General features: G+C 37.4%; 1 protein-coding gene across 10 annotated transcripts in view; it reads left to right on the plus strand.

Moving 5' to 3' along the window:
* The window catches only part of LOC109416248 (protein daughterless), a 198618-nt gene that overhangs the window by 81962 nt on the left and 89391 nt on the right, over positions 1-27265 (plus strand). For all 10 annotated transcript variants that reach the window (XM_062849882.1, XM_029871533.2, XM_062849880.1 and 7 more), the window contains one exon: positions 15870-15916. In XM_062849882.1, the coding sequence (XP_062705866.1) occupies positions 15902-15916 (15 nt within the window). In that variant the 5' untranslated portion in view covers positions 15870-15901. The remainder of the gene's footprint in view (positions 1-15869; positions 15917-27265) is intronic.

Consider the following 27265-nt stretch of genomic DNA (forward strand, 5'->3'; position numbering starts at 1 on the left):
GCAAATACGTATGTTGAACAAGGATCAAGTGAGCATAAAGTGCCATCCAATATTTTATACAGAGATTCATGTGTTTTGGCCACTAGCAACACTGCTTAAGTTATATTAAACAAATTTTAACACGAATTTCGTTTTTCCTACAAAATACAATTTTTATTGTTATGGGAACATGAAAAAGTCTTTCCAGAGTGCCATTGAATTCATTAATGGTAAAATATTCCTTAAACAGCTGGCAACACTCCTAAAATACAAAAACCATCTTATCACTAAGGAGTAACTGCAAAATAGAATGTTTCGCAAACTTGAAGAATTGATCAAGGTCCCTAGGCAGATCCCACTAATTTAAAGAGCAATTATTAAAATGGACGATAATCTAAATCAGTGGTGCTCAGCACTTTGCGCATTCGTTAACAAAATTACATGCCACATGGCTAATAGTGGTGTTTTGTGGCTTCTCAGTCTTGACAAAGTTATTTTATTTTCTCCGACGTTTCGGTCCGTTTGGGACCTTCTTCTCATCCAGTGTGGTTTGGCAGAACCTGTCGCATGGATCGAGTTTTCCCGCACAATCGCGGCCCCTGCACGTTTTCTTCGACTCAACTTTTTTACGCAGGCTTGTTTGAATAATACAACTTTCTGAACTAGTAAAATTGACTTCCGCTGATTACACCAGTTGTCTTTTCTTCTAACATACTATCAAACAGTTAAACATTATTTATCAAATTCCAAACATAATTTTGTTAGAATTGCTCCAAAAGATTTACTCGAAATGTATTTCAAACGTCAGACTCCTAGTTATGTCTACAAAAATGCCTTCATGATGTTCTCTTAAGGTTTTCAGAGACTATTTCTAGAAATTTTTAGAATTGCTCAAAACGTTGTATCGTCACGGTAGAATATGTCTCCTGCGTTCCCCAGGAGATATTCCAGAGATTTTTTCTAGAGTGTTCAAGGATTTCTGAAGGTTTTTTTTACGAATTTTCAGCAGGAGTTTTTTCGGGAATTTCTTCCGAAGTTTCCGTGAGTTTTTTTTAGAGTTTCTCCCGGGATTTATACAGGAATTTCAGCTCTTTGAGCGGGTTTTCCTTTGAAGTTTCATCTGAGATTTCTTTCAGAGTTTCTCCCGGTTCTCTCAGAACTGGTGTTGGTGTTGGTGTTGGATTTTTCTTGACTTCTGGATATCTTTTTTTTATCTGTATTAACGAGATTTTTAGCCCTAGGCTAGTTCATCTCGAGACCCACGTTTTACTTCCCTTCCGAAGGAAGAACTTGTGAGTTTGTCGGGAGTGGGATTCGATCCCAGGTCCTCGGCGTGATAGTCAAGTGTTCTAACCATCACACCAGGTCCGCTCCACTGCTCTGAATATCTTGCAGTGATCCTCTTGCGATTATTTTTTTTACAGATTTTCTCGGGATTATTCCTTCCCGGGATCTCTTGTCCCAAAATTCTGGGTGCTCCTTTTGGGATTTCTTCAATAGTTGCTCTCGGAGTTTTTGCTGAGATTTTTCAGAAGTTTTTCTCGAAATGTCTCTTGGGATAATTTGCGAAATTTCTTGTATGAAATTCCCGGAGAAGCAATGGAAGGACAGGTGAAATCTTTCTCGTAAGACTTACTGGAGAAATCTCGAGAGGAGCTTCGTGGAAAAACTGGGACATCTCAGAAAAAAGTTCTGGGAGAAATCCCGGGAGGAAATATTGAGAAAATTCAAGGAAGATCACTAAAAACCTCTGATAGAAATACAGGGAGAATTTACGAGCAACATCCCGCGATTAAATCAAGAGAAATATCGGAAAACTATCTAGAAGAAATCCCTGAAAGAACTTCTTAAATATCCCGAAAGTAGTCGTTGAAAATCTATACCAGATAATCACTAATGGAAATTTCTGAACATTGAAAAAATTGGAAGGATCTCCGGGTGGAATCTAGAGAGAAAATGTGGAACAAAATCGCCAAAACTTTTGGAAGAAATCCCGGGAGGTACTACTACAGAGACCCCGTGAAAAACTTCAACAGAAATCCTGGAAGCAAATCTGGTAGACATCTCAGGAATAACTCTCAGAAACCACGAAAGATCGCGGTGGAATAGCGGTAGAAATCCAAGAAGAAATTCCGAAAGGATGATTCATGGATAGAATTCGAGAAAAAGGAGTTTCGAAACCAATTCTAGATAGATTTCCAATCAAAATTCCAAAACAATCTCAATGTCTTCATGATTTTACCAACTTCCCGGAGATTTTCCCAGAATTTCTGCTAGAGTGTTGACAGAAATTATTACTTGGATTCCTACTAGAACTCTTGCAAGGATTTCTTTGCGGAGTTTTTTTTTTACGAATTTTCTGCAGTTGTTCTTTCCGGGATTTCTTCCGAAGCTTCTCCTGTAATTTCTTCAATAAATTTCCGAAATTTCCGTGAGCTTTTTTCAAGAGTTTCTTCCGGGAATTTTTACAGAAATTTGAGTTTTTTTCGCGGGTTTCCCTATGAAGTTGCTCTGAGATTTTTTTCAGGATTTCTCCCGTTATTCTTAGAAGATTCCTTCCGGTGTTGGTCCTGGAATGTCTCTCAGGATTTTCCTGGACTTTAGGGTTTCTTGTAGTGATTCTCCTGAGATGTTTTTGCAAAATTTCTGGGAATTATTTCCAGAACTCTTCCCGGCATCCCTAACGAAAGCTGTCTCGAAATTTTGGGTGCTCCTTTTGGGATTTCTTTAACAGGTAGTCCCTGAGCTCTTGCTCTTGCCAGCTCTTCTCGAAAAGTCTCATGGGATAACTTACAAAATATCTTCCGGAAATTCAGGTGAAATTTTGCGAGATACTCCGCAAGACCTGGTGAAAAAATATCGAGAGGAGATTTGTAATAAATCCTGGAAAAACCTGGGACAACCCAGTAGACAGTTCTGGAAGTTATCCCGGGAGGAAATATAATGGAAATTCAAGGATGAATTATAAAAACCTAGATTGCAAAATCCTGCCAAGAGAAACAACGAAAGAAATCATTGTAAGAACTTCTTCAAAATCTCGAGAGAAACTGTAGGAAAGATACTCCGGATAACCACCAAGGAAAATTCCTGAAGAAACTTTGGGTAAATTTGAACGATCTCCAGAAGGAATTCAGAGAGAAACTCTGGGATCATATCGCCGGAACCTCTGCAAGAAAGCCCTACTACAGAAATCGTGGGAGGAACTCTGATAGACATCTTAGGAACAACTCTCAAAAATCCCGAAAGAATACCGAAAAAAATCTCGGAAGGAATGGGACTTGGGAGAACTGTAAAAAAAAAATAAAAACTGCGGCAAACCTCCACATAATTTCAAGAAAGAACTCGTGGGAAGAATTCTGTGAGATACTGCGAAAGAATTTAAAGTAGGAATTGCGGTCGAAATCCAAGAAGGTTGTCGAAAGGAATTCAAGGAAGATTCATGGGTAGAATTCAAGAAAAAGCCTTGAAGGATAATCGAAACGAATTCTGGGTAGATTTCCAATCAAATTTCCATGCAAATGTGCATGCATTTTGTGGAAACCTTGCCTTTTTTGCAGGAGTAAATCTTATTTGATGTTGCAGCTTTAACTTGGGAGTTTTGTTTATGTTCTCGACGTCGGAACGGGGGACTCCTCAATGGGTATTGTCGAAATAAATGTGTAATTGAGTTAGTTTTAAAAATTAAAATTTTATTTTTTAAACATTTTATCAGTTTACCGAATAAACATGAATATTTTTGTTTCAAACGAACGAAATTTGTCTCCGTGTTGCGACCCACCACACTTAGAAAGAATCACCGACTTCGGTAATGCTTTACCGAAAACTCAACCGTTAAGTTGTGTTTACCGGAAAAACCGAAATTCGTTAGAGTTTGACCGATAAACGGTAACATTTTACCTAAATTTTGTATTCTTTTTTACAGAATTTCGGTTAACATCCATTACCGTACATTCAGCAGTTGAGATTTCGGTAAAAATTACTAGAACTTTAAGTAAAACTTATAAGATTTTTGAACACATTTTTAAAACATTAAATCTCAATGATGATTTTTTTTCGATTTTTTTTTGTGTCACATCTTATATCGAAGGCTTTCATATGCAGCTATGTTTGAGGTTTTATAAATATTAACTACAAAAAAAAAATGTGCTTATGTAGTTGGCGACATTTAAAAATTTAGCATATTTTGCACATATAATCTGCCAAACGTTTTCCACCAATAAAAGTGCATTAACTGAACGAAAAATCCATAGGACCTACTCTTCATATGTTGTTTAGTAGGTCCTGTATAAAAATACTACATTAAGAGAGTTTAAAAAAGTTGAAAACACATGACACATTTTATTGATCAAAATCAAATGGCACTTTGAATATATACAGATTTTTCATATTTTTTGTAGGGAATATAAAACCTCAAACGAAGCTGCATATGAATGCCTTAGGTATCAGCTGTAACACAAAAAAAATTGAAACATTTTCATCAAGTACATATTGAGATATAATGTTTTAAAAATGTGTTCAAAAATCATTTGAGTTTTACTAAAAGTTTTATAACTTTCAGAAAACTAATTCGATCTCGCTCCAAATTTTACTAATGGAGCTTTAATATATGGGTTATAATTGGTCAAAATTTCAGCGTTTTTTATTGACGTATAAAAAAGTTATAAACATTTGAATGAAAAAATATGTTGACCAAACAATTACTGTACGAACAATTGTTTGATACACTGTAGTTCACTTAAAAAGCTAATTGAGCTTTCCCTTGACTTCTAAAAACGTTCGACTCACTCGACAAGAACAGATTTTTTAGATTTCTATGATTCCAACAGAAGGAAAGAAAATATGATAAACACAGAAAAAAATTGTCGTACATGTTATTTTGGAATTTCAAAAAACAAAATGAATGGAAAACTATGATCTATTCTAGACATGGTGGTGATAAACTTACAAAATATGGAACTATTTTTCGATTTGTTGACCCCTTTCAAGGTATGAACCCCTTCAATAGCTTGAAGTGAGTTTTTAAATTTTGTAAAATAATCGATTTTTTTAATATTTTATTCCAATGAGCTCCGTTTTCTGAACCACTATTTTTTCAGATTTTTAGAGATATTTTGATATTGCATAAAATCAACTTCAAAGAGGTTTTCTGATATGTATCACTTTTTGACAGCTGGGCTTGCTCCACACAGTAAAAAAAATCTACGAGGGTGATTCAACAGCACAAAACAAAATGATGAAAATGTGGATTTTAGCCCACACAAGTTCAGAATATGGAACTATCCCATCACCGCAAACAGACGTAACACACTGGCAGTTTTCCATCGACCATGCTTTTAACGCTCATTTAAAATCTTCTAAATTGTAGCATTCACAAGTAGAGACGCGCGCATCGTTTTTTCTTCGCGTTTGACGTTTCACACTAGCACCTTCTGCTGGAGATGTTACGCAATGCTGGTGCTTCGTGCATCATGTACAACACCAAGTGGTAAACTTGGCGATAGATTTCAAGGGAAATTGTTCTAAGTGTTACACCTGTTTGTCTGTGACACTGCTAAAGATGCCAATTGAATGCTGGCAATAGGGGTCTCCCGTTAGCCTAGTGGTTAAGGCTATGGATCGCCAATCCGGAGACGGCGGGTTCGATTCCCGGTCCGGTCGGGAAAATTTTCTCGACTCCCTGGGCATAGTGTATCATTGTACTTGCCTCACAATATACAAATTCATGCAATGGCAGGCAAAGAAAGCCCTTCAATTAATAACTGTGGAAGTGCTTAAAGAACACTAAGTTGAAGCGAGGCAGGCCAAGTCCCAAGCCACGAAGAAGAAGAAGATAATGAATGCTGGCAATATTTTTGTTGTCCTAATATACGAGGTTTTTAGCTTTAGTGCTGTTTTGCCTCCATTGGCAATATTCTTTTTATTTATCTTATTAATTTATAGAGGGCTTTGTCGAGTTTAACGTTTTGCAGAGCCGAGTGGCATTATCCTTGTTAAAAATGCAATAACTGGAGAGAAACACAGCTCGGCTGGGATGTCAGTTGGGAAGTCTTGTCTAATCTAATCTAATCTAATCTAGTGCTTGCACAGCCAGTATTGAAAAGCATCCTGGAAACATCAAAATTTCTTCTGATATTTTCTTGTCAGCATTAATATTTGCAGCATATCAGAGATGATGTGACACAAATATTAAAATGGCCAGGCCCACTGTGCAGACTAATGGATTGAAAGATAATTCGAAAACATAAGGCAATCAGGTTATTCACTTATGAATAACATGATTGACAAACCTTTTTGAATTGGATGAAGGAAGAAACGGGGACAACCGTACCAACCGTTTCGTTTTAGGGGAATGGTGTTTGGACATAAAATCGTTGGGAGTGGTGCTGCTAAGAATGTTAATGCACACTCCGTATAGTTGACGTCTCTTCTCCTGGGATGGGGCACAGGCATTTCTCCATGAGTCCTGGCTTCAAAGCCTAGGCTTAAGCGCCATTACTCGCTCTCTGAAACGAGAAAAAATAATAATGATCCCTTCCCCGAATGGAATGTACAGAATAATAAGCCTATATAAAAAGCAACATAAGAATAGGAAATTATGTCGAAGAAATTTTAAATGATAATTTCAAAAAGTCATAGGTATCATGATTTACAAATAAATGTCTTCCTGAACCTAGGTTGGATCTGACGATTATCACAACGAACCACAATTGCAAGACGAACCCTATTTTGGATCGCTTGTATTTTTTCTAGTTATATTTTAAGTCGACACTCTTGATGACAAATTGTACAAATTTGATGAAAGAATATGTAAAGGGTAGGTATACTTAGAGGTAAATACATTTTACCTCTGTATCAGGGTAAAGAGTGTGTTGTGCAAATATTGCAGCACCGTAACAGTCCTCATCCTTTCCGTCGACGACTGACGCTCAATACCGCGGAAGTATTGAACCGTGGTAATAAATAGACATGTATTGTATCAAATGTTACATATCCTAGCAGGCCGATATTTATCTGGTGTTGTGCTTGGCGCTTCAGGTAGATTGTCTGTCTAAAGCATAATTTCACCCCAAACCCGGTGTACGGTGCACACAAATTGGCCATATGACTCGTCAAATTCGAAAAATCCCCAACGTATGCCCAAATATATAATAATATATAATGGTTTGATCTCACCAAGTCAATGCTTTCTCCCGGAATCCATAGTTTGATTCATCTTGATCCTCTGCCTTATAAACGTCCAATTGACGGAATCCATAGCACTTTGAATCACCATTCACTTCTCATTTTTTCGCAGACCACGGCGGAAAAATTGGTCTGTCGTATCGTATGTGAATTCACTTGCCCGTCCAATGTTTATTTTTTTTTTTCAAACGCCGCACAAACTCCTCTCTATTTGCTATATTTTTTTGTTCACTTCGTGTTCACGACCTTTTCAATAACTCTATTGTTTTAGCTATTCCAAATAGGTCTTCATTAAAACTCGCGTTTTTTAACACAGATACGGCACGGGAACACTCCACCGGCAGAATCCTCAGCAGAATTTTCATTTTTTTCAGCCGAAGCGTTACGCGTGAGAAAAATGCTACCGCACACCACCACCGCTCACTCTCCTCACTTCTCTCGTGCTGATTTTGCATAAAACTAATTCACATCTTATCATCCAATTTGCTGAACGGATAATTATATGCAACTGACAACGTGTTTTTGATGATGAATATGATCGGAACCCACTCGCGAAATCCCATTTTTCGTGGCGTAGCTCCAGATATACCACAAATGGAAGAGCAAAAATTCGCGGAAGGTGGGATGTCAGTTGGGAAGTCTTGTATGGAAAAAAGATGTAATGCTTATTATGCATTGATGCCACAGAATTATGAATTTAAAAATAACCGAAAAGTGAAACAACTCAGAATTGAACAATGCATATGAAAAGCACCCCCACTTTTAAACGTCACTCCACTTCACGGTTCATTCGCTCACGTGCAAAGTTTGTTGTTATATTTTCGTCCAATTCGGAAGCAACAGGAACCATCACCACCACCTCCACTCTGCCACCTGATAGGCAAAAAAGCAACAGCTACCGATACCTCATTGCACCACCCCACCCACTCTCAAAGTGGCATGGCAGCCTTCTTCCGGGGACCCAGTCATACCGGTGTTCCCTTCCTATACCCGCACAAATTTTGGGATCGGTATAGATATAGAAAGCCCAACAGCAGCAACAATGTGTGTTCTTGTTGGCGTTGTTGTTATTCCCATGTGTTGCCGCCAACTAGAGGATATCAATATTTATTTTTCGACAGTGTTTAATTTCGATTCTCGCTCACACTCACTTGTTCGGTCTACCTAGTCCTATAGGGGATTCTGGGGTAATACGCACCACTTAAGGAAGATGCGTCCAAATGCATATAAAAAGGCAATAATTTATTGGTTTAATGCATGCATTCATTGCATATACTTTCATTCTAAGAGGAACCAAACAAAATTTCAGCCTTAATACAGTTCAGCTCTTGAAAATAACGTTTTTTGTAAAGACTAACATTACGGCTTCGTATGTTTATGCGGGGCAGTATGCACCCTTGCTCGGGGTAAAATGCACTACAACAATGGGGCAGGATGCACTCAAACAAAGGGGCAAGACGCACCACAACATTGAGGCAAGATGCACCGTCGAGTTTCCAAATATTTTTACTTCTTAGACAAATTCCATGTTTTATAAGGTTTTAAGACAAACAATAGCTCAATTTTGTTTGCGATTACTTACAGAGCACTCATAGATATGATTACAGCTTGTTTTCTATAGGTGCGTTTTGCCCCAACCAATGGAGTGCATATTGCCCCAATCAATAGCAAAGAATAAAATAGTTTATATATAACATATAATTTACGTAGATTACTGTTTAAGTTATTTTTCCTATGCTTAGCATTGCCCTCAATGAACTGAATAAACACAACAGCATTAGATGTTTGGTCGATTTTCACCATCAAATCATTCGACAAACGATCGGGAAAATTACATCAGAATCGTACTTTTCAATTTTATTCATTTTTCTCACTAATTACGTAACGCAGATATGTTAAATTTTGCAGATGCTCATTTATTAAGACGTTCTATCAGACTGATAAGGTTTCAAATCTCTAAAACCGATAATCCCTGAAAAACAAAGGGGGTGCGTTTTGCCTCGACAGTGCGTATTACCCCAGATGCCCCTAGTACGACGAACGACCGACGTGCGTTGTATGTTTAGAGAAAATGAGTGGAAGAATGACGATGAGGACGGAAAAGGTACTCTATGCTACACAGCAAACCAATATAGCACGCAAGCACAGCCCCTGATGTGTCGACGAAGTGCGCGGGATTCAACTGGTGGCAGATCAATTTTGGGAACACACATTTTCCAATTCCGGTTGCCTGATTGACGGACGTTGGTCAGTGAATGTGACTGACCGACCGACCGACCGTGCCAGGTATACATCAGGAATCGAACCTCGTTGGACGGAAATTTGTTGCAAGTTTCATACTTTTCCTCACTATGTTTTATTATCGAGGAGTTTTTTTCTGGCCATTTTTCGGGTCGGTTACCGATCATTTTTCTCCGGACAGCAGCAGCCGGAGCAGCGATTCCAGTTGTACAGGTGGTACTATGCAATTATTAACATATTTATGGTTTCACATTGGCGACGGACGACCACGACGACGATGATGGTGCTGCTGCTGCTGCTGTTGATGATGATGATGTTGGTGTGGTGATGTTGTTATTGTTGATTGGGACCGGTCCTTGAGCGAACTGCGATGGCACTATGGGAAAGCAACGGGAATTTATGGTGCCTGTTGGGCAAATTTTGAGAAGATTGACAACATTGTAACGAACATTATCGTTGTTGGGGATTTTGGGAACAAAAGTAATTGCTCAATTTATGTCAAAAAGAGATGCCTGCACACTTTTCAATGAGTTACTCGGTTTTCTTGAACTAGTCATCAAAAGTAACTGCTATTACTTTGTGCTTTGAGGGAACAATATTGCAATATGACACAGATTGCAGGTGCTATCACATAGCTGAGATTAATAAAAACATGTTTTATTATTTGCAATGTAAAGCCAAAAATTCACTTTAGCAATCTGGAAACCTAATGAATGCCTTGGTGGTTGATGTTCACTAACTGCTTGGTGCAATATTATTGACCACATAGTTGCTTGAGGATAAGACTTTGGATTGCCAACCTGGAAACGGTGGGTTCTCTGAGCATTGTGTATCATGTATTATTGTACTTGCATCACACAATATACAAATTTATGCAATGGCAGGCAAAGAAAGCCCTCCAATTAATAGTCGTAGAAGTGCTCAAAGAAAACCAAGTTGAAGAGAGGCAGGTCATGTTTCAGAGCGAACATAGAGTCCCAAATAAGAAGAAGAACAGTCCAACTTATCAAAAGGCTCATGCAAATATGAATGTAAAGTGAAAAATTAAGTAGAAGTTTGAGTTATTGCTTTTTATAGAGATCTACAGACGACGCGGTAAACGCGCGGGAGTTCAGCAATACAGTGCTGAGGGTTCGTTTCTCGTCTTTTCACAATGGAAATTCCCCAGATTGTTTGCTTTTTAGCTGTTGGAACTAAGTACCAGGACAGAAAACAAAGCACCAGGTCTCCCAAGTAACATTTATTAGTCAAATAGAGTAAAAGAGGTGCCTAGAACCAGCATAAAACCAAAATAAAATATATTAAGTTTTATGACGGTTTTCAAAACCTCTACAAGATTAATTGGTCATCAAAATGCTACTTGGGCTATATTTTGAATGAAACTGTTTGAGTTTAATTTGGTAGAGATTTAGGTAAGATACAGTGATTTTATTGGAGTAAAACTCTATCGAAACTATAAAATGTTATAATTAAACATATTTCTCCGCGTTCAACATGAGGTCAAAAATCGAAATCATGAAATTAGATGAATTTAAAAGTTGCATTTTTTTTTTTCTACTTTCGATCTGCTTTCGGCCATTGTACGCCGTCATTCGATGGGTGGAAAGTGGAAAAGAATTATACAGTTTGCGGGGTTCGGCCATCTTCATGGCAGTTGACGAGACTGTTCGCACCGTCTCGAGTATTGTGTTTTTGTCTGGAATGCTTATACAGTTTTATAAGGGTGGATGTAAATTGGTCTTTGTGGAGATGCTAAGGCAAATACGGCAACCGAACAGCACCGGCTGCCTGATGACATTCCTTCCTCGTTTCCAAGAGATTGCAAGGACGTGACCAGCATCTTCTTGCAATTCCTCGACATCTTCATTACATATTTTTTTGAGAATTATTTTGGCGATTATTTATGAAATTTCTTAGAAATCTGTAAATTCCGTCGACAAGCTAAGCAGTTCCTATGGGAATTCATTTGACAACTCCATCGGCAGTCAGTATTGGGAATATTTGTAATAAGGTATATCACTTGCTACTACCTCAGTTCAGACACATGCTTAGCTAACTGCTCATATCTGTGCTCGTTGTGTTTGTGAAATTGTATGAAAATTTCTTTTGGAATTTCTTTACGGTTTTATTCAAAAATTCTCGAATGAATTTCGTCAACCATTTTTTTGTGTGTATTATCCAGAAAAATATTTAGCGTTAGCCCTAGACATGATCAGATTCAGCGGGGGGCTAGGGGGAGTCATGGCCCCGGGCCCCCAAAAAATCTGACTTGATGAATAAGAATATGAATTACAAAAAATAAAGATTACAAGAAACATATCGTAATTTAATTTTAACGATATGAATTTATTATATTGATATGTTGCGTTTCTGGTTCGAAAGACCTCAGTCACAGACAAACAGACGTAACACCTTGAACGATTTTCATGGAAATCCATCGCCCAGTTCACACTACCATCACCTGGTGGAAAAGTTGCACGAATCACTGTGTTGTGCAATATCGTCAACAGAAGGCGCTAGTGTGAAACGTCAAACGCATAGAAAAACGATGCGCGCGCCTCTGGTTGTGAAAGCCACAACTATGAAAATTTAAAATGATCGTTAAAAGCGTGGCCGATGGAAATTTCACAAGTGTTACGCCTGTTTGTCTGTGCTTCAGTTATCTAAAAAAATCAAACTACCTCCAAAACTTGTTAACATTTGTTTTATTTTAATATAAGTCTGAACAAGATAGCACAATATAATTTAACGGAAATACTAGACAAAGCAAAGGGCCCATATAGCCGAGGCGGTAAACGCACGGGTATTCAGCATGACCATGCTGAGGGTGACGGGTTCGATTCCCGGTCGGTCCAGGATCTTTTCGTAAAGGAAATTTCCTTGACTTCCTTGGGCATAGAGTATCTTCGTGCCTGCCACACGATATACACATGCAAAATGGTCATTGGCAGAGGAAGCTCTCAGTTAAAAACTGTGGAAGTGCTCATTGAACACTAAGCTGAGAAGCAGGCTTTGTCCCAGTGAGGACGTTACGCCAACAAGAGGAGGACTAGACAAAGCCTGGATGATTTCGAATGTTTAAACTTCTGCAAAATGGAGAGTCAAATAGTTGCATATTTATGTTTATTTCGGTTGAAAATTCTTGAATTCTCTTGGGCGTTCTTAGTAAAATTGTTGGTATATTCTTGTTTGTCACAGCCGAATGTTTTTGAAGATAATTTTAAGAATTTCACGCGGAATTTTTCCATTTTCAGAAATGTCTGTCGTCGGAATTCAGAAGAATTTTTGAATTTCTGGAGTTTCATTTTTCCACAAAGTCAAATCGAAAGTCACATCTGTTGGAACATTTCTAGAGAAACTCTAGCAAGATTTACTTGAGGCGAATATGGCAAACTCCTGATAAAATCCAAAGAAAAACTCTGAGGAAAATACAGAAGATCCAATTCCTAATTTTTCTAGCAAAAGTTTAAAAAGTTTTGCAAAGATTTTCTCAACAAATCGACAGATATCTCGGACGAATTTTAAGTCCGGAGTTTCTGCCAAAACTTTTTTTTATAAATTTCTGAATAAACAATATTGCAAATGATAGAAGAAATTCCAGCAGGAATCCATCGTAGATCACTGCTAACATCTTTTAAACAATTTCTATTAGAATTTCCAGATCCATGAAGTTTCACTAGATGTTTTGTAGAAATTTTTTTGAGGCAATACAGAAACTTGGTTTCCACCAGCTATTTTAAAAATTTGTACCAGGGACTAGCAGGGACTAACCCAGTGATTGCGCTACCGTGAGGTCGCCATGGCCCTGGGCTGGTTCATCTCGGAACTTAGTGAGATTCGTTTCCAAATCCTTGGCGTGAAAGGCATGCACTTCTTCAGTATTTCTTTCAGAAATTTATTTGGTAACTATTTTAGAAATTTCTTTTTTAATTTACTTGGCAACTCTTGTGGTAATTCCATAGAAAATTTTCCAATGATTTCTTTGAAAATTTCTTCTGTATATGTTTTAGCCATTCCTCCTGATTTTTTATTCGGCAATTTCTTTAGATTTTTTTTATTCTTAGTTTTTTTAAACTTACAGTAGATATTTCAGCAGTTATTGTAAAGATGTTTTCGGATTTTTTTTAAATTGCTACTGAAATTTCTTTTGAAATTCTTTGGCAGTTCCTTTTGAAATTGCTTATGCAATATCATGAACAGTTCATTTGTAATTATTTGAGCAATTTCGTTTGGAAATTTCTTCGGAAGAAGCTAAAGCATTTTTTCTGAACTTCTGATTTTTTTTTGGAATTTTTTATGAGAATTTTCTAAAAGTCTCATTAAAATATCTCTAAAAAAATATCCAACAATGTATTTCAACATTCAATCTCTTAGGCATTTTTAGGATTTTTTTCGCCAACTCCGATGGAAGTTCCTTCAGCAAATCTTGCTCCTGCAATTTCTTAGGAATTGATTCGACAATGCCTTTTGAAACTGCTTATGTAATTTTATCGAAAACTACTTCTGCAATTTCTTCTATACTTCGTTTGGAAATTTCTTCGGAAATTGGTTAAGTAGTTTTGTTTTAGAAGATTTTCTGAAAGCTCCCAAAAAAGTATCTTTAAACAATTCCGGAAATAACTTCTTCTGGATTTTTTTTTTGGCTTTCTTCTTTCCTTTCATGGAAATAACTTTGAAAATTTTTGCGACAATTAATTTGAAAATTACATTGATATTTTTTCCGAGGTTTCTTGCGAAAATGCAAAAATGGGGGGGTTCATCAATTTGAGTAGCCAATGCATTTTCCTTACTTTTTTGGAGAGGACTTTCAGAAAATCGCCACCTTAAACATTTTTAAAGACAAGGTGCAAACAGTGGACCGGTCTCAGCGAGAGTTACTCATTGTAAAGATGCCTTCGGTATTTTTTTAATAGTTGCTACAGAAATTCCTTTGCACAGAAGTTTGCCTGGTGGCAATTTAACTCGCGGAGTTATCTGGTAAGCGTTTGGCTTACGTAATTTAGTTAGTCTGGTGACACCGAATAGAATGATCATCGCTGCCATCAACCAACCACTTGAAACGATGGTAAATAGGAGTGTTTTAGAATTTTTCAAGAATCGCGATTTCGATTCTTGAAAAATTCTTCCACTGTTGCTGGTGGTGTGCTACGTTTGTAATATAGTTGATACGTTGTAAAGTAGATTAAGGAATTTTCCATGAATTGCATTCTCCAATTCATGGAAAATTCTTCGATTGTTGCATGGAGTGTGTTACGTTTGTAAATTGTTGTGGACATTTTGTCAGTTTATTTTGTATGTTATACTAAGGTTTGTACATCTGTCCCTGAATTTTAATGTACATTTGTAGTGCTAGGATTAGAAATTCCTAGACCAAAACAAGCTATGAATGCAGCAACAAATGCTGCAAACTAAAAGGCGAACTGCCAAACAAAATACAATTCTAGGATGGCTGATGGACCAAGAACAATAATGAAACCTCGTCATCCTAGGATTGGACTTCGTTATCTATTTAGATAACTGGGCACAATTAATGTTATCTGTTGCATGTTTGTGTTTTGTGCATTTGTAATGTTCTATTTTACTTTTCGTATCCCACTAGTTTCAAAACGTGGGGCCCGATGTGGAAAATAAAATTAACATTTATAGGGTTCAATTTATTTGTTACATTGGCGCCCAACGTGGGGCGTTGTGCATTTATAAGGTTCCAATGTAGTATTTGTTACATACTATCTGATTTGTCTGTCTGATTAGAGTGACATTTGATTTCGATTTCATACATTTTTTCAAGCAGTCACTCAAATCAGACCGACAAATCCGATAGTCTAAACAGGCCTTTAGCTGAGTGGTAATTGAAATTTAACAGATCAACCAATTTCAGCCAATTTATCAACCATTTTCCCACTGTGCAATGTGCTCCGAAAAAATCACTCCTCCAACCAGCAACAATCGTCCACTTTACCCAGCCGACCGATCGACCGCTTCGATTCCCGCCGGCGCGGCCAATGAGCTTCTAGAGCCAGAGCCTTGTTGGCGCGGCGCGGCGGTGGCGGCTGCTATTCCTGGCAGTCATCAGACCTTTGCTGCTTTGGGTCGCTCGACGATGATGTTGCTAGTGGGTCTGGGTAGGTAGGTAGTTGGGTAGGTACCCTTCGGAAAGGATGGCTGTATTTGGGTTCTTTTTTTAACATTTTCGATGCGTATCATCATCATCAACGACGACGACGACCACGACGAGTGAGCAGATGGCTTTTTTCGAGGCTTTCCACCAATCGTACCTACCCACAGAATAGAGAAAAGAGAATTGATTTTTTAAATCGCCTTGGATGATGTGTGATCATGTGTGTGCGAGTGCGTCGTGTGCGAGAGAGGAACCGAGCCGAGGGGATATGCAAAAGGTGTTTCTTGTGATATTTTCGAAATGATTTTAATTTCTTTCTCCTTGTCCTTTTTTTTGTGTCCATTTCCAGAAAAAGCAGGCTATCAGTCTCCATATGGCGGCATGGACAATGGCGTGGTAAGTTTCGTTCTTTTATTAGCCCTTTTTTATCTTTTCTCCCCCTCTCTAGATGTAGAGATGAAACTGTTTATTAGTGAGTGGGGCCCCCCTTTTTGGAGGTTGTTGGTATCCTGCTACAAGTTTGCAACTGCTGTTATCCTGTGTCGTTTGATGGCTGGCGCTGCGCAGAGCGTGCAATCAACTTTGTAGGTTAAGTATAGGTTCACGCGCACTGGCAGAAGGAATGATTCTTTTGGGGTCCCAACCAGCCAGCCAGCCAGTCAGCCAGCGTAGGCAGAGGGAAGGTGGAAACACGCCGAAAAAGGAGGCAGTTGTTAGCCCCCTTTTTATGTACGCGTTTCACGAGAAGAACTCAATTGTCCGAGAATGCAGCGCCGGGTGCAATGAACCAGGTTGGGGCGCGTTGATATGGACGATTCGGATTTTATTGGTTTTCGATGGGAGTTTTGATGGTCCAGCGGCGGGCCAATGAACCCCGAATCCCGATGTGATCATTGAAGGGTATCGATTATCAAATCTTGGGAGTTTTATGGACTTGCTTCAATTGGTCATCAGAAACCAGTTTTTACTTTGATGCTTACATAAATTCGTAAAATTTAAATATCACTATATTTCGGTATCACAATTATTATTAAATTTTAACTATGGGCAATTGGAAACTGTTGAATAATCTTATCAAACACCATTCATATAGCTTGATGACACGCAGACAAACTTTGAACTTGTTACCCAACTGTTCAAAGTGGCAAACTAATCAGGATATCACAATATCACGGGAGTTTCACCAAATCTCCATCCCAAAGATTCTACTGCTACAGGGGATAGACAAAATGATCGGGACAGGCAAAATTTTCACTTTCCAAAAAATGTTCAACTAGCTGTAACTTTTCGAAAAGTGCATCAAATATTGAGAATATTTTCACTGTAAGTTCATCATTTTTGTGTATCAGTGGTCAAAATTTGGAAAAGATCGGACTATTCTCCATAAAGTTATAAAGATTCTTAAAAAAGGTATAATTATCCGATAGTCAACTTTGAGCTGTTTTATCTCCGGATTCAATAAACTGAATGCAATGAAATTTTGACCATTTATGACTTATATAATGAGCTATGAAAAACCTTTGATTTAACCATTTTTAGCACGGAAGAAAATTATAACGATTAGATTATTTTTTTCTAATATAACACCAAATTATCCAAAACTTCAACATTGATTCAAAATTCAAGATGCAAATTATAGTTCATTTAATTTCCCTCTAATTGATTTATATTTGAATGTGCTTTGAAGGAACGTAACAACATAGCCGCAAATAAATTGAAAAGGTTATGGGATGCATAATAAAAATAGACCAATTTACTGAAAAAACGTGAAATAAATGAAATCGTTATAACTTTTTCTTTTGTTAAAAATTGAATGTTATGTCAAACGTTTTTCAGAGTTCATTATGTAAGTCATAAATGGTCAAAATTTCATTGCATTTGGTTCATTGAATCCGGAGATAAAGCAGCTCAAAGTTAGCTTTAGGATAAATATACCTTTTTCTAGAATCTTTATAACTTCGTGCAGAATAGCCCGATCTTTTCCAAATTTTGTCCACTGATACACAACTAGTTGATCTACTTACAGTAAAAATTTGAGAATATTTAATGCACTTTTCGAAAAGTTACAGCTAGTTGAACATTTTTTGATAAGTGAAAATTTTGTCTATCCCTTGTATGTCTCCCAGGCAGGGATGCCATATACAGGGTGTTAGGTTCCTGAGTGCAAACTTTTTAAAGGGTGATAGAGGACCATAAATGGTGAAAAAAATTGTTCAACGCATATGGTCAAATCTCAACCGTTACGTAGTTATTGAACTCCCATGTTTTTTACTCTTATTGCCTTAACTGGCTATAACTTTAAAATGGTCAAACTTATCGCAGTTTTTTTACCCTTATTCGAAAGATTATTGAATTGTCTATCAAATGGCATCTTTGAATCGATTGGTTTAGTGAAATAACTAAGTTTTCTAGAGCAAAATAGCTTAAAATAGTGTGTTTTAATTTGTTTATGTCGATTATCTTTGAAACATGCGTAATGAATTAAAATTCTTTCTTTGCAAAGTTTATCCCCTGTTCCACTCTACAATTCGTTCTTTTACGCCAAACTTCTAACTCTTATTGTTTTCTTGCAATATTCATTTAAATGTTCTGCACAGTGCGCAAAAAAGTGTTTACCATGACGATTGCTAATTGATGATCTGAAATGCGACGTTTATATCGAAATTGCAAGAAAACGATAAGAGATAGAAGTTTGATGTCAAAGAACGAATTGTAGAGTAGAACAGGGGTCACAACTTTGCCAAAGAAATAAATTTAAATTATTACGCATTTTTCACAGATAATTGACAAAAACAAATTAAAACACACTACTTTTGAGCTATTTGCTCTAGACACTTAGTTATTTAACTAAACCAGTCGGTTCAAAGATGCCATTTGATAGAAAATTCAATAATCTTTCGAATAAGGGTTAAAAAACTGCGATAAGTTTGACCATTTTAAAGTTATAGCCAGTTAAGGCAATAAGAGTAAAAAACATGGGGAGTTCAATAACTACGTAATGGTTGAGATTTGACCATATGCGTAGAACATTTTTTTTATCCTTTATGGTCCTCTATCACCCTTTAAAGAGTTTGCACTCAGGAACCTAACACCCTGTATACAGAATTATCTGTATTATACAGATTTTTTAGCATCTGTACAGATTTTGTTTTATATGAAATAATACCTCTCCAAATTTTTGGCAGTACGTTCACCTATAGTATTGCTTCGTATTTGCTGAAAATATGAAGTTGCGATTTTTTGCGCTTTGTGAGATATTACTATTCACACTATTTCACACATACGCATTAGGAAAAAAAAATAAGCTCACATGGTTTCTGGTAAAAATGTCAAAATTAGCTTAAAAACTGTTTTATTATTGATTGTTTTTTATTTATTCAATAACTCGAAAACAGTACGCTGTGGAATTTTGACGTCTGAGAAAGAGTTGTTTATTTTGCCAAAATAAATAACTTTGCCGAAAACGCCAAGTCTCTAGGACGTAAAACAAAGAAGTTAGATGGTGGCGCCACCTATGCGGACGAGTTGCGAACTACTACGTTCTAAGCAATAGATGCCCTTGCTGATGTCAAACAACTTTGTCGAAGACAGCATGTGTCGGAAATGCTTCGTTTTGGAATAATTAATTTAGTTTCGCTAGATTGTGATTCTGGCTCTTAGCGGAATGGGGCACATATGGCATTTCACTATCCTGGAGCCATCTCTTTGGGTGTATATGTTCTATTTAATTCTGATGAACTGTAGAAATTTCCAGATATTTCGACAAGAACAAAAACTGATATCATATCACTATATCACTTCCCGGGTAGAGCTTAATGGCAAAATAAAGGCAAATTTTACCATTAAAACAGAATGTTTGAATGGCAAAATGTGTTATTTGTTTGTTTGAAATAAGAGTTAAAATAACAAAAATAATAACACAATTTTGGTAGCAGAAAAACATAAAAATAACTTATTTTGCCATTGTAATAACAAAGTAATGGTAAAGCATGCGGATTAAATTGAAGAACAAAATAAGTTATTATTGAGATATTGATAACAAAATAAGACCGAAATTAACTGTTATCGGTGAATAACAAAATATGACATTCTTGAGTTATTGATAACAGAATAAGAACAAATTTAGCTGTTTATGTGGCGATCAATATAATGGTAGGTTTAGTTGTTCAAATTCAATTTTAAAATAATGGTAGATTCAGTTATTATTTCAAAGTAGCAGATGAAAGGTAAAATGAGCTATTTCTTTTTTTTTTCAATAAAATTTAAGTTCATCAATCAATGTAAAAACAGTTTATTTTGTGGAAATTAAAAACTCAAAACGAAACGAACTTAACCACCGTTATGCTTGAAATATACAATATAATAGTTAATGGTATATTAAGAGTAAAATATGTAATGGTGCCTAATCCCGGGCAGAAAAGAATTACAAAACAATTGCAAGTTTTACCATTCTAAAAGAATTACTGAATGGTAAAATTTGTCATTGGTTTGTTTGAAATAAGTGACAAAAGGGCTAAAATAATAACTGACATTGTTCGATAAAATAACTAAAGAATGTCAAATTTTAACATTACAATGGCAAACCAAGAACAAAAAAATTAAGATACAGAATTGCAAAATATATTATTGTTGAGTTATTGAAAATAGAACAATATCAAAATTAGTTATTCCCTTGTCATCCAAAAGAAGGGTATATTAAGTTGGTTATTCCAATAACAAAATGAAAGCTTATAAGTTTTTTGGATGGAAAGTAAGTGCAAACAAATATCAAAATTTACCATTAGAATAACCAAAATTCAAATTTTGTCATTATGTTGTTCTTGATAAGCGCCAAAACTGCGAGTTCATCAAACTCGCAAAAGGTCAATAATATCTCACCAATTGCAAAATTTGTTATGATAGCAAAATAAGACATTATGTAGTTATTCTTCCAAATTTTAAAATGACAAGCGAATGGAATATTTTGATATGATATCATATTATGCTATTCACATGTTGTTTTAAGCTCTTTATGAAGAACTCATGAATGACAAAATAAGTTATGACAATAAAATTTGTTATTCTTTTGTTTTTGGTTTGCCATTCACCTTTACCCGGGTTTGAGTTATTCGTGCAATTTTGATTAAATTTTTGAAAAGCACATCAAAATCACATCAAGGCATGCCATCAAAAATGGTTAGATTTAAGCAGGCCCGGATTAAGGATTGTGGGGGCCCGAGGCCCGAGCAGTTGTGGTATAGAAGTCACTGTAACTTACTGCGCAACCCTTACATGTGCTACCGTAACTGTTTTGTAACCATGTGTATTGCTTGGTTACCACTAGCAGCATTGTAAAATTTAGGGGTTCCCAATCTTGAGTGACGGGCCACGCAAACTTCGCAAGATCTGAAGCAGATGAGATTTAAAATAAAAAATAAAACAGTGCGTCTCAAGGAGCATGTTCATTACATGTATTACAATAAAGTGGTGTTGCACAGATCAGTGGTTCCCAAGCAGAGGCCACGGACCATGCTAATTTCTCAAGTTTTCTAAGTGCGATTAGAAAGTGAAAAAGGTTTTCAGATTCTACGTCTCAAGAGGCATTCATCACAGTATAATGGCGTTGCAAAATGCAAATTTTAGTGGTTCCCCAGCTGGGGTCACGGGCCATTCCAATTTCTCAAGAATCTAGTGAGCAAACCACTGAGTTTAGCAACACAACCATATTGTAATTTCTGAATTTATTTTTAGACTAAAACGACACCCGAAAACAATTGTAATCAATGCTCCGTAAGGCGTGAATAAAAAAAAACATTTTCACTTTATCCTCAAATTTATAGTTTTTGAGAAATTCGTGTGGCCCGTGACTATGAATTGGAAACCACTGATTTTTGATATGCATCTGTATTAAAGATACTGCCCCTTGTGGAGATGAACAATCGCTCCCTGGTGAGATGTACAATCGCAAATCATTTACAATACTCTCTAGCACTTCTGATGCTTCAGAAATTCCCGTGGAATGTGACGTCATATTGGGAATCACTGGGCTTTATTCAAGTAAGTTGATCCAAAGGCGTAGAATTCGAAAAACATTTTCATTTCGCCGTCACATTTGCGGTTCTTGAGATATTCACGTGGCTCGTGACCAGAGATTGGAATCTACTGATTTTTCGACATATCTACATCAGTGTTGGTAAAATCACACTCAAAGCGCACTCATGAACCACTCATGCATGAGCAAACTCGCGCGCGATTCTGAATCATTTTCTCACGCGCGAGATTTTTATGCAAAATCTCGCTCTCACGAGTCAAGCGCCGAAATCTCATTCGCTTCTAAAACGAACCCAAATCAATTTGAACGGCATTCAATGTTATTATACACTAGATTTGCTTTTGTTCTATCATATAATCCTAAAAGCTTCGATGTAAATAATAAGAATACCAAGAAATAAAGCAATGAGTGAAAACATGAGTCAACTCATGCATGATTTTTTCGGCGGTGAGTTTGGTGAGTCAAGAATCGCGCGTGAAACAACTCAACCATGAGATTTGAAGATTTGAGTTTTTACCAACACTGATCTACATTAGAGATACTGATCCTCACATTTTTGGTTCTTGAGAAATTCTCATGGTTCATGACCATGGGTTAGGAACCACTTAACTTAGCAAAACTGCTAAATTATTGATTGTAAATAAATATCTTCACAGGTTAGAAACTTTGTAATTTCTGAACATATCCTGAAACTGAAAAAACGCTCCCCAATTTATGCACTAATTACCAAATAGTGTCCCCCTCCCCCCCAACTTACGCTCCCAAGTTACGCCCCCAATTTAGTTACCCCCCGTTTTGAGCGTAAATTGGGATTTTAGTGTACCATGAAAAAAAAACGCAAATTCCAGCAGGACTTTTCTTAGAGAATTTCTAGAGAAGCATGTTAACAGATTTTCTTAAGCAATTCCATGCGAAGTAACGAGAGCTGTTGGCTTAATTTCTAAAAAAAAAACATCCAATTTTTAAATTATTTTTATGGGAAAATGTTAGAGAAAATTTTATGTGATTCCTTGAATAATTGTTGACGGAATGTTTAAAATATTTTTCGGAATTTGAAGAAAAGTGAAAAATCGGTTTCCAATAAACTCTGAAAGAAAGAAAGCGTTCAGAAACTCAGCAAGAATACGATCCAGGATTTTTAATAGTAAATATTTCAAGAATTCTGAAGTAAATTTTTAGAAATATAATTTGACGAACACCACGAGGTAGGAGAATTTAAAAAGTACTAAATAACATTATTCAGAAATCTCAGAATGACAAGGCTTAATAACTGTCTTCAATCAACTCACGAACTCACGAGAGAAACCCGTTCCGGGTATCGGACCATTTTCAAGGGGGGATAACCAGGAGTTCTATGCCAAACTAGTCAACTGTTTCAATCATATAGACTGAGATAGCCACCCAAAGTAACGATTTTTTTTTGTATTTACTTGTATTTTAACATGCTAATTCTACACTTATAAAGTAACGATGAATGCTGAGCAGTGAGAGTATTAGCTGAACATTGGCTGGTTGAGTGTGTCAGTGGCTGATTACAATGACAGCTGGATGTTGGTCTGAAGTATGGCTTGTTCAACCTCTTCAATCAGCAATACATAGATCAAGTTGAATAGAATATTTATCATATGTGTAACCAGCTTTAAAACATACACCATCTTCTTCTTCTTCTTCTTTATGGCTCTACGTCTTCACTGAGACTTGGCCTGCCTCACTTCAACTTAGTCAACTTTTTCTGAGCCACTATGATTTTTTTTCAGACTTTTAGAACTTTATTTTGGTACCTAAAATCAATTTCAAAGAGATTTTTCAAAATCACCTTTTGACAGCTGGGCAACTGCTTGACAGCTCCGCCCAGTACAAAATGCGACGAGAAGTGATTCGACAAATCTCTCCCATACAAACTTCAAATTGATTTTTAAATAGGTTCCCAGGCACCAACATTCATGAAAATCAAATCAGTGATCAGTGAGCAATAAACTGCGAAGCCTAGTTGACAAAGTGTAGATAAAATGTGGCTTCGTGGTTGTGCGGCTAGTGTCACCAAGCACTTAGTCGCATCGTGCTGAGAAGCGTGGGTTCGATTCCCGCCGCAGCTGTCAGGAAAAGTTTTCGGCTGTGCCACTGAGCGTTGGATGCTAGTCCGTTGTCTAGTGTCGTGCTTCCTTCAAAGAGCGAATAGCTCATTAATAGGCATTAAACGTGTCCGTGTCTTTTTAAAAAGACTTATGCACAAATAGAGAAAAAAAAAATCACAAATGAGATTTGAACTCATCACCCTTGAATGCCAGTCTTTTAAATGTACGTAAAGTGTTGGTCCAAGTATCGAAAATGTATATGAGAAATAACATAGGGGAACTTACGTATTTTCGGCAGTTTTGTTCTCTTCGTCATGGGGGATTTTTGAAACCTGTAGGTCTCACAGTTGGCCTTACATCCTTCTCAGCCAAGCTGAGTCATATGCCTAAATTTCAGGCAATTCGGCCCTCAAAAAAACCCCCATGACGAAGAGAATAAACCTGCCGGTAATACCCTTCGTCACCCTGTATCTCACAATTATTCGCAACAACCCAAGAATTTCCAAGAAACATTGAGGAAAACTGCACGTCATAGCTGTGCTTCAAGACAAGCACCGCTCTATCCTGCTCGACGCCATCACCATCTGTTCACAATCAGACCAGAAGCAACCTTGAACTTCTTTTCACAAGTCTGACAAAAAACAAACCTTAGCGTGTGCCAAAAATCCCGTCTACAAAGCGACAAAACTAAGCTAAAGTTACCATAAAATAAGCCCGATCAGCATCAGCGAAGGAAATCGCACAAAATTACAAAACAACAAAAATACCTACATAAAAAACCATCTGGGTTCGCTAGACTCATCCTCTTCATTGGGAGGAACCAGAAAAAAAAACGAAGGAAAATCCGGTAGAAACGGACCAAGGAAACCCGACCATTAAATGCACAAATTATTTCGTGCTGAGCTGAGCTGAAGGAGCAGCACCAATACCTAGAAAGCTAGCACATGAAAGAAAAATGAACGGAATCCTTCTTGGTGTGTTGTTCATCCTGATGGCAGCATCCTACGCACAGCAACCGTCAAGAATAAGAATCCAACAACACCACCACCGAGAGAAGAACAAAGAAGCAATAGCCAAACGAACGAAAAAATAAAAGGACACGGACAGCGGACCGAGCCAACTTGTTGGAGGGCACGAGCTCTCCGGGGACTGCATAAAACATAGCGCAGATGAAACTACTCCTATGGACGGAATGCGAATAGATTCAGTTCGTTGAAGAGTTCGTTCCAATTGGAAGTCGTAGCTTCTTTGAAATGCGGGCACAAGCCAAAAGAAATAATCGATTCATCTAAGGTGGTTTGGTGGCCTTCTTGAAAACTGAAGGTCATCATTAATCAATTTATTGCAATCGTGATTTCAAAGAAGGCACTCAGGATGAGTTGATTTTAAATGATGAAAAGAAGAAAATTCATCAATACCTGCAATCACAATTTCATACCTCTCCATTTGCCAAGAACAGTAAGAAAGGATGAGCATCAGTCTTCGGGTGTGATGGAAAAAGGATTTCTTTCCGTAAAAAAAGAAACCTGAAAACAAGAACGAAAGAAAAAGTTTATCCGGACCGACCGAGGCAGACGGACCCCAGGCGCAGTCTGTAATATACACACATAAAGCAAACTGCTAGGGGAGACTGGATTGATCGTATTCCTGGGGATAAATGATCCCCTGATTAAAGAGAAACTAGGAAGTCAGTGGAAGCCTAACCTACCCTCACATCTCCGTGATTATCATAAAAAGTGTTATTCATAGGACATACAAAACACTCCAGATAAAAGTTGTTATTCATACAACTTTTATAGTTTTTAGACAATTCAAAACAATTAAAAATGCAGTGAAAAAAGACACGTTACATGCTCATAGTTTAGCAGGTCCCGCCAAAATTTTTCAAGTAATAGTATGGAACGAGCTCACCAACGTATAGCATAGTATAATCACACCTACAAAATTCGTGAACCTTTTAAAATTACCGCTCTTTCACTCTTTCTTGCTGAATAAGAGCGTACTTTTCCGCTTCCACAGTTGTTACCTAAAGCAGAAGGGTCGAGTGAGTGCTTCAAAACTGTCCACATTTTCCCCATTTTACTTTACTGTGTGTTCCGAGTACCCCAAGGGGAGATTGAACCGATTTTACCGGCTGATGACTGACTGATGAATAATAATGAATTAAATCCTTTCTGGGGAAGCCGTAACCAGTAGCAGACGCAGAGAGAGGAACCCGACTCAAAGTCCACGGCTGGAGTGTAAACGGTTTTTCTAGTTGTGCCGGAGACGAACGCCGACAAACGGTGACTGACGACAACCAGCGACCGACCAGTACAGTGAGAAGTTTCGAAATAGAGAAGAGAGTTAGTAACGAATGTATACCCTCCTAACCTATCTGCTGCGCCGTCTGTGACACGGAAGGAAGGGACCTGTAGCTAAGAGGAGTGACGCTAGCAAAAGGCGGAGAGATGTAATTACTGATGCTACTTCAATTTCCTCCGAATCTCTTTAAGATCTTCTTCGTTCTGAGCTATAGTACTGCGCGCCGGAATAATAAAGTCTTTTTCTCGGCTTCGCATTCACATACATACAGCTAACGCAATTTGACCCACCCGAGCGGCACCGAGTAGGGACGGAAGGGGGAAAGGTTATTGTATTCCGGAACAATAAAAAAACGAACTGAAATATGAAGAAAGGATTCGCGAGCGTTACTTCTGTTGCTCGGGATCAGTTAATGGTTATTTAAATCTAGATTTAAAAAGTAGGACGGTACTTCCGGAAGGGGTGATCTACTGAACTGAACTGAAGACTGAAGAGACTGGAGTACGCCAAGACGTTTGAAGTGGTGCATAATACGTCGTCGTTGGAACCTGTTTTAGAAGGTGCAACGGATTTGTACTTGTTTTTTTTTTCTTCTGTGTAATTCGGGGCAAGGTTGCAACCATTCATTTGCAAAAATTTACATTCATTTGCTATTATCTCAGTTCAGAAGCATGCTATCGAAAAACAATGTATGGATGAATTCAACCTTGTAGTTTTATCTGAAAGTTTCTCGAATAACATTGGGGTCACAAACGTATGCCAAAGTCGTGAGCGAGCTGTGAAGGCAACTCTCCACAGCGTGAATGAAATTTATATTCACCGCGTGGAGAGTTGCCTTCACAGCTCGCTCACGACTTTGGTATACGTTTGTGACCCCAATGTTATTCGAGAAACTTTCAGATAAAACTACAAGGTTAAATTCATCCATACATTGTTTTTCGATAGCATGCTTCTGAACTGAGATAATAGCAAATGAATGTAAATCTTTGCAAATGAATGGTCGCAACCTTGATTCGGGGGAAAAAGTATGAAGACCTGAACCAATCTGGTAGTGTCTCCTCAGAACAAGGCCTTTAATTTAACGAGCAAGTAAATACCCCATTGTCCTGTTTGACAATGACAGGTAGTATCCTCTTGAAATGTGAAATGTAATTAGGATAGGCAATATACGGATAACGGATTTTTAACTAGATCTATCTTTTTGAAGAACAACAAAAAAAAACGAGACTGTCTCTATAATTTGTATGCACTTCTATTCTCGTAACAAAGTAGGGTAAGACTAGTGTGACTAATGTTAAAAGTTCAGTATAAATTTAAAAAGCTTTCCGCAGAATT

The sequence above is a fragment of the Aedes albopictus genome, chromosome 2, assembly GCF_035046485.1.
Source record: "Aedes albopictus strain Foshan chromosome 2, AalbF5, whole genome shotgun sequence".
Lineage (NCBI taxonomy): Eukaryota > Metazoa > Arthropoda > Insecta > Diptera > Culicidae > Aedes > Aedes albopictus.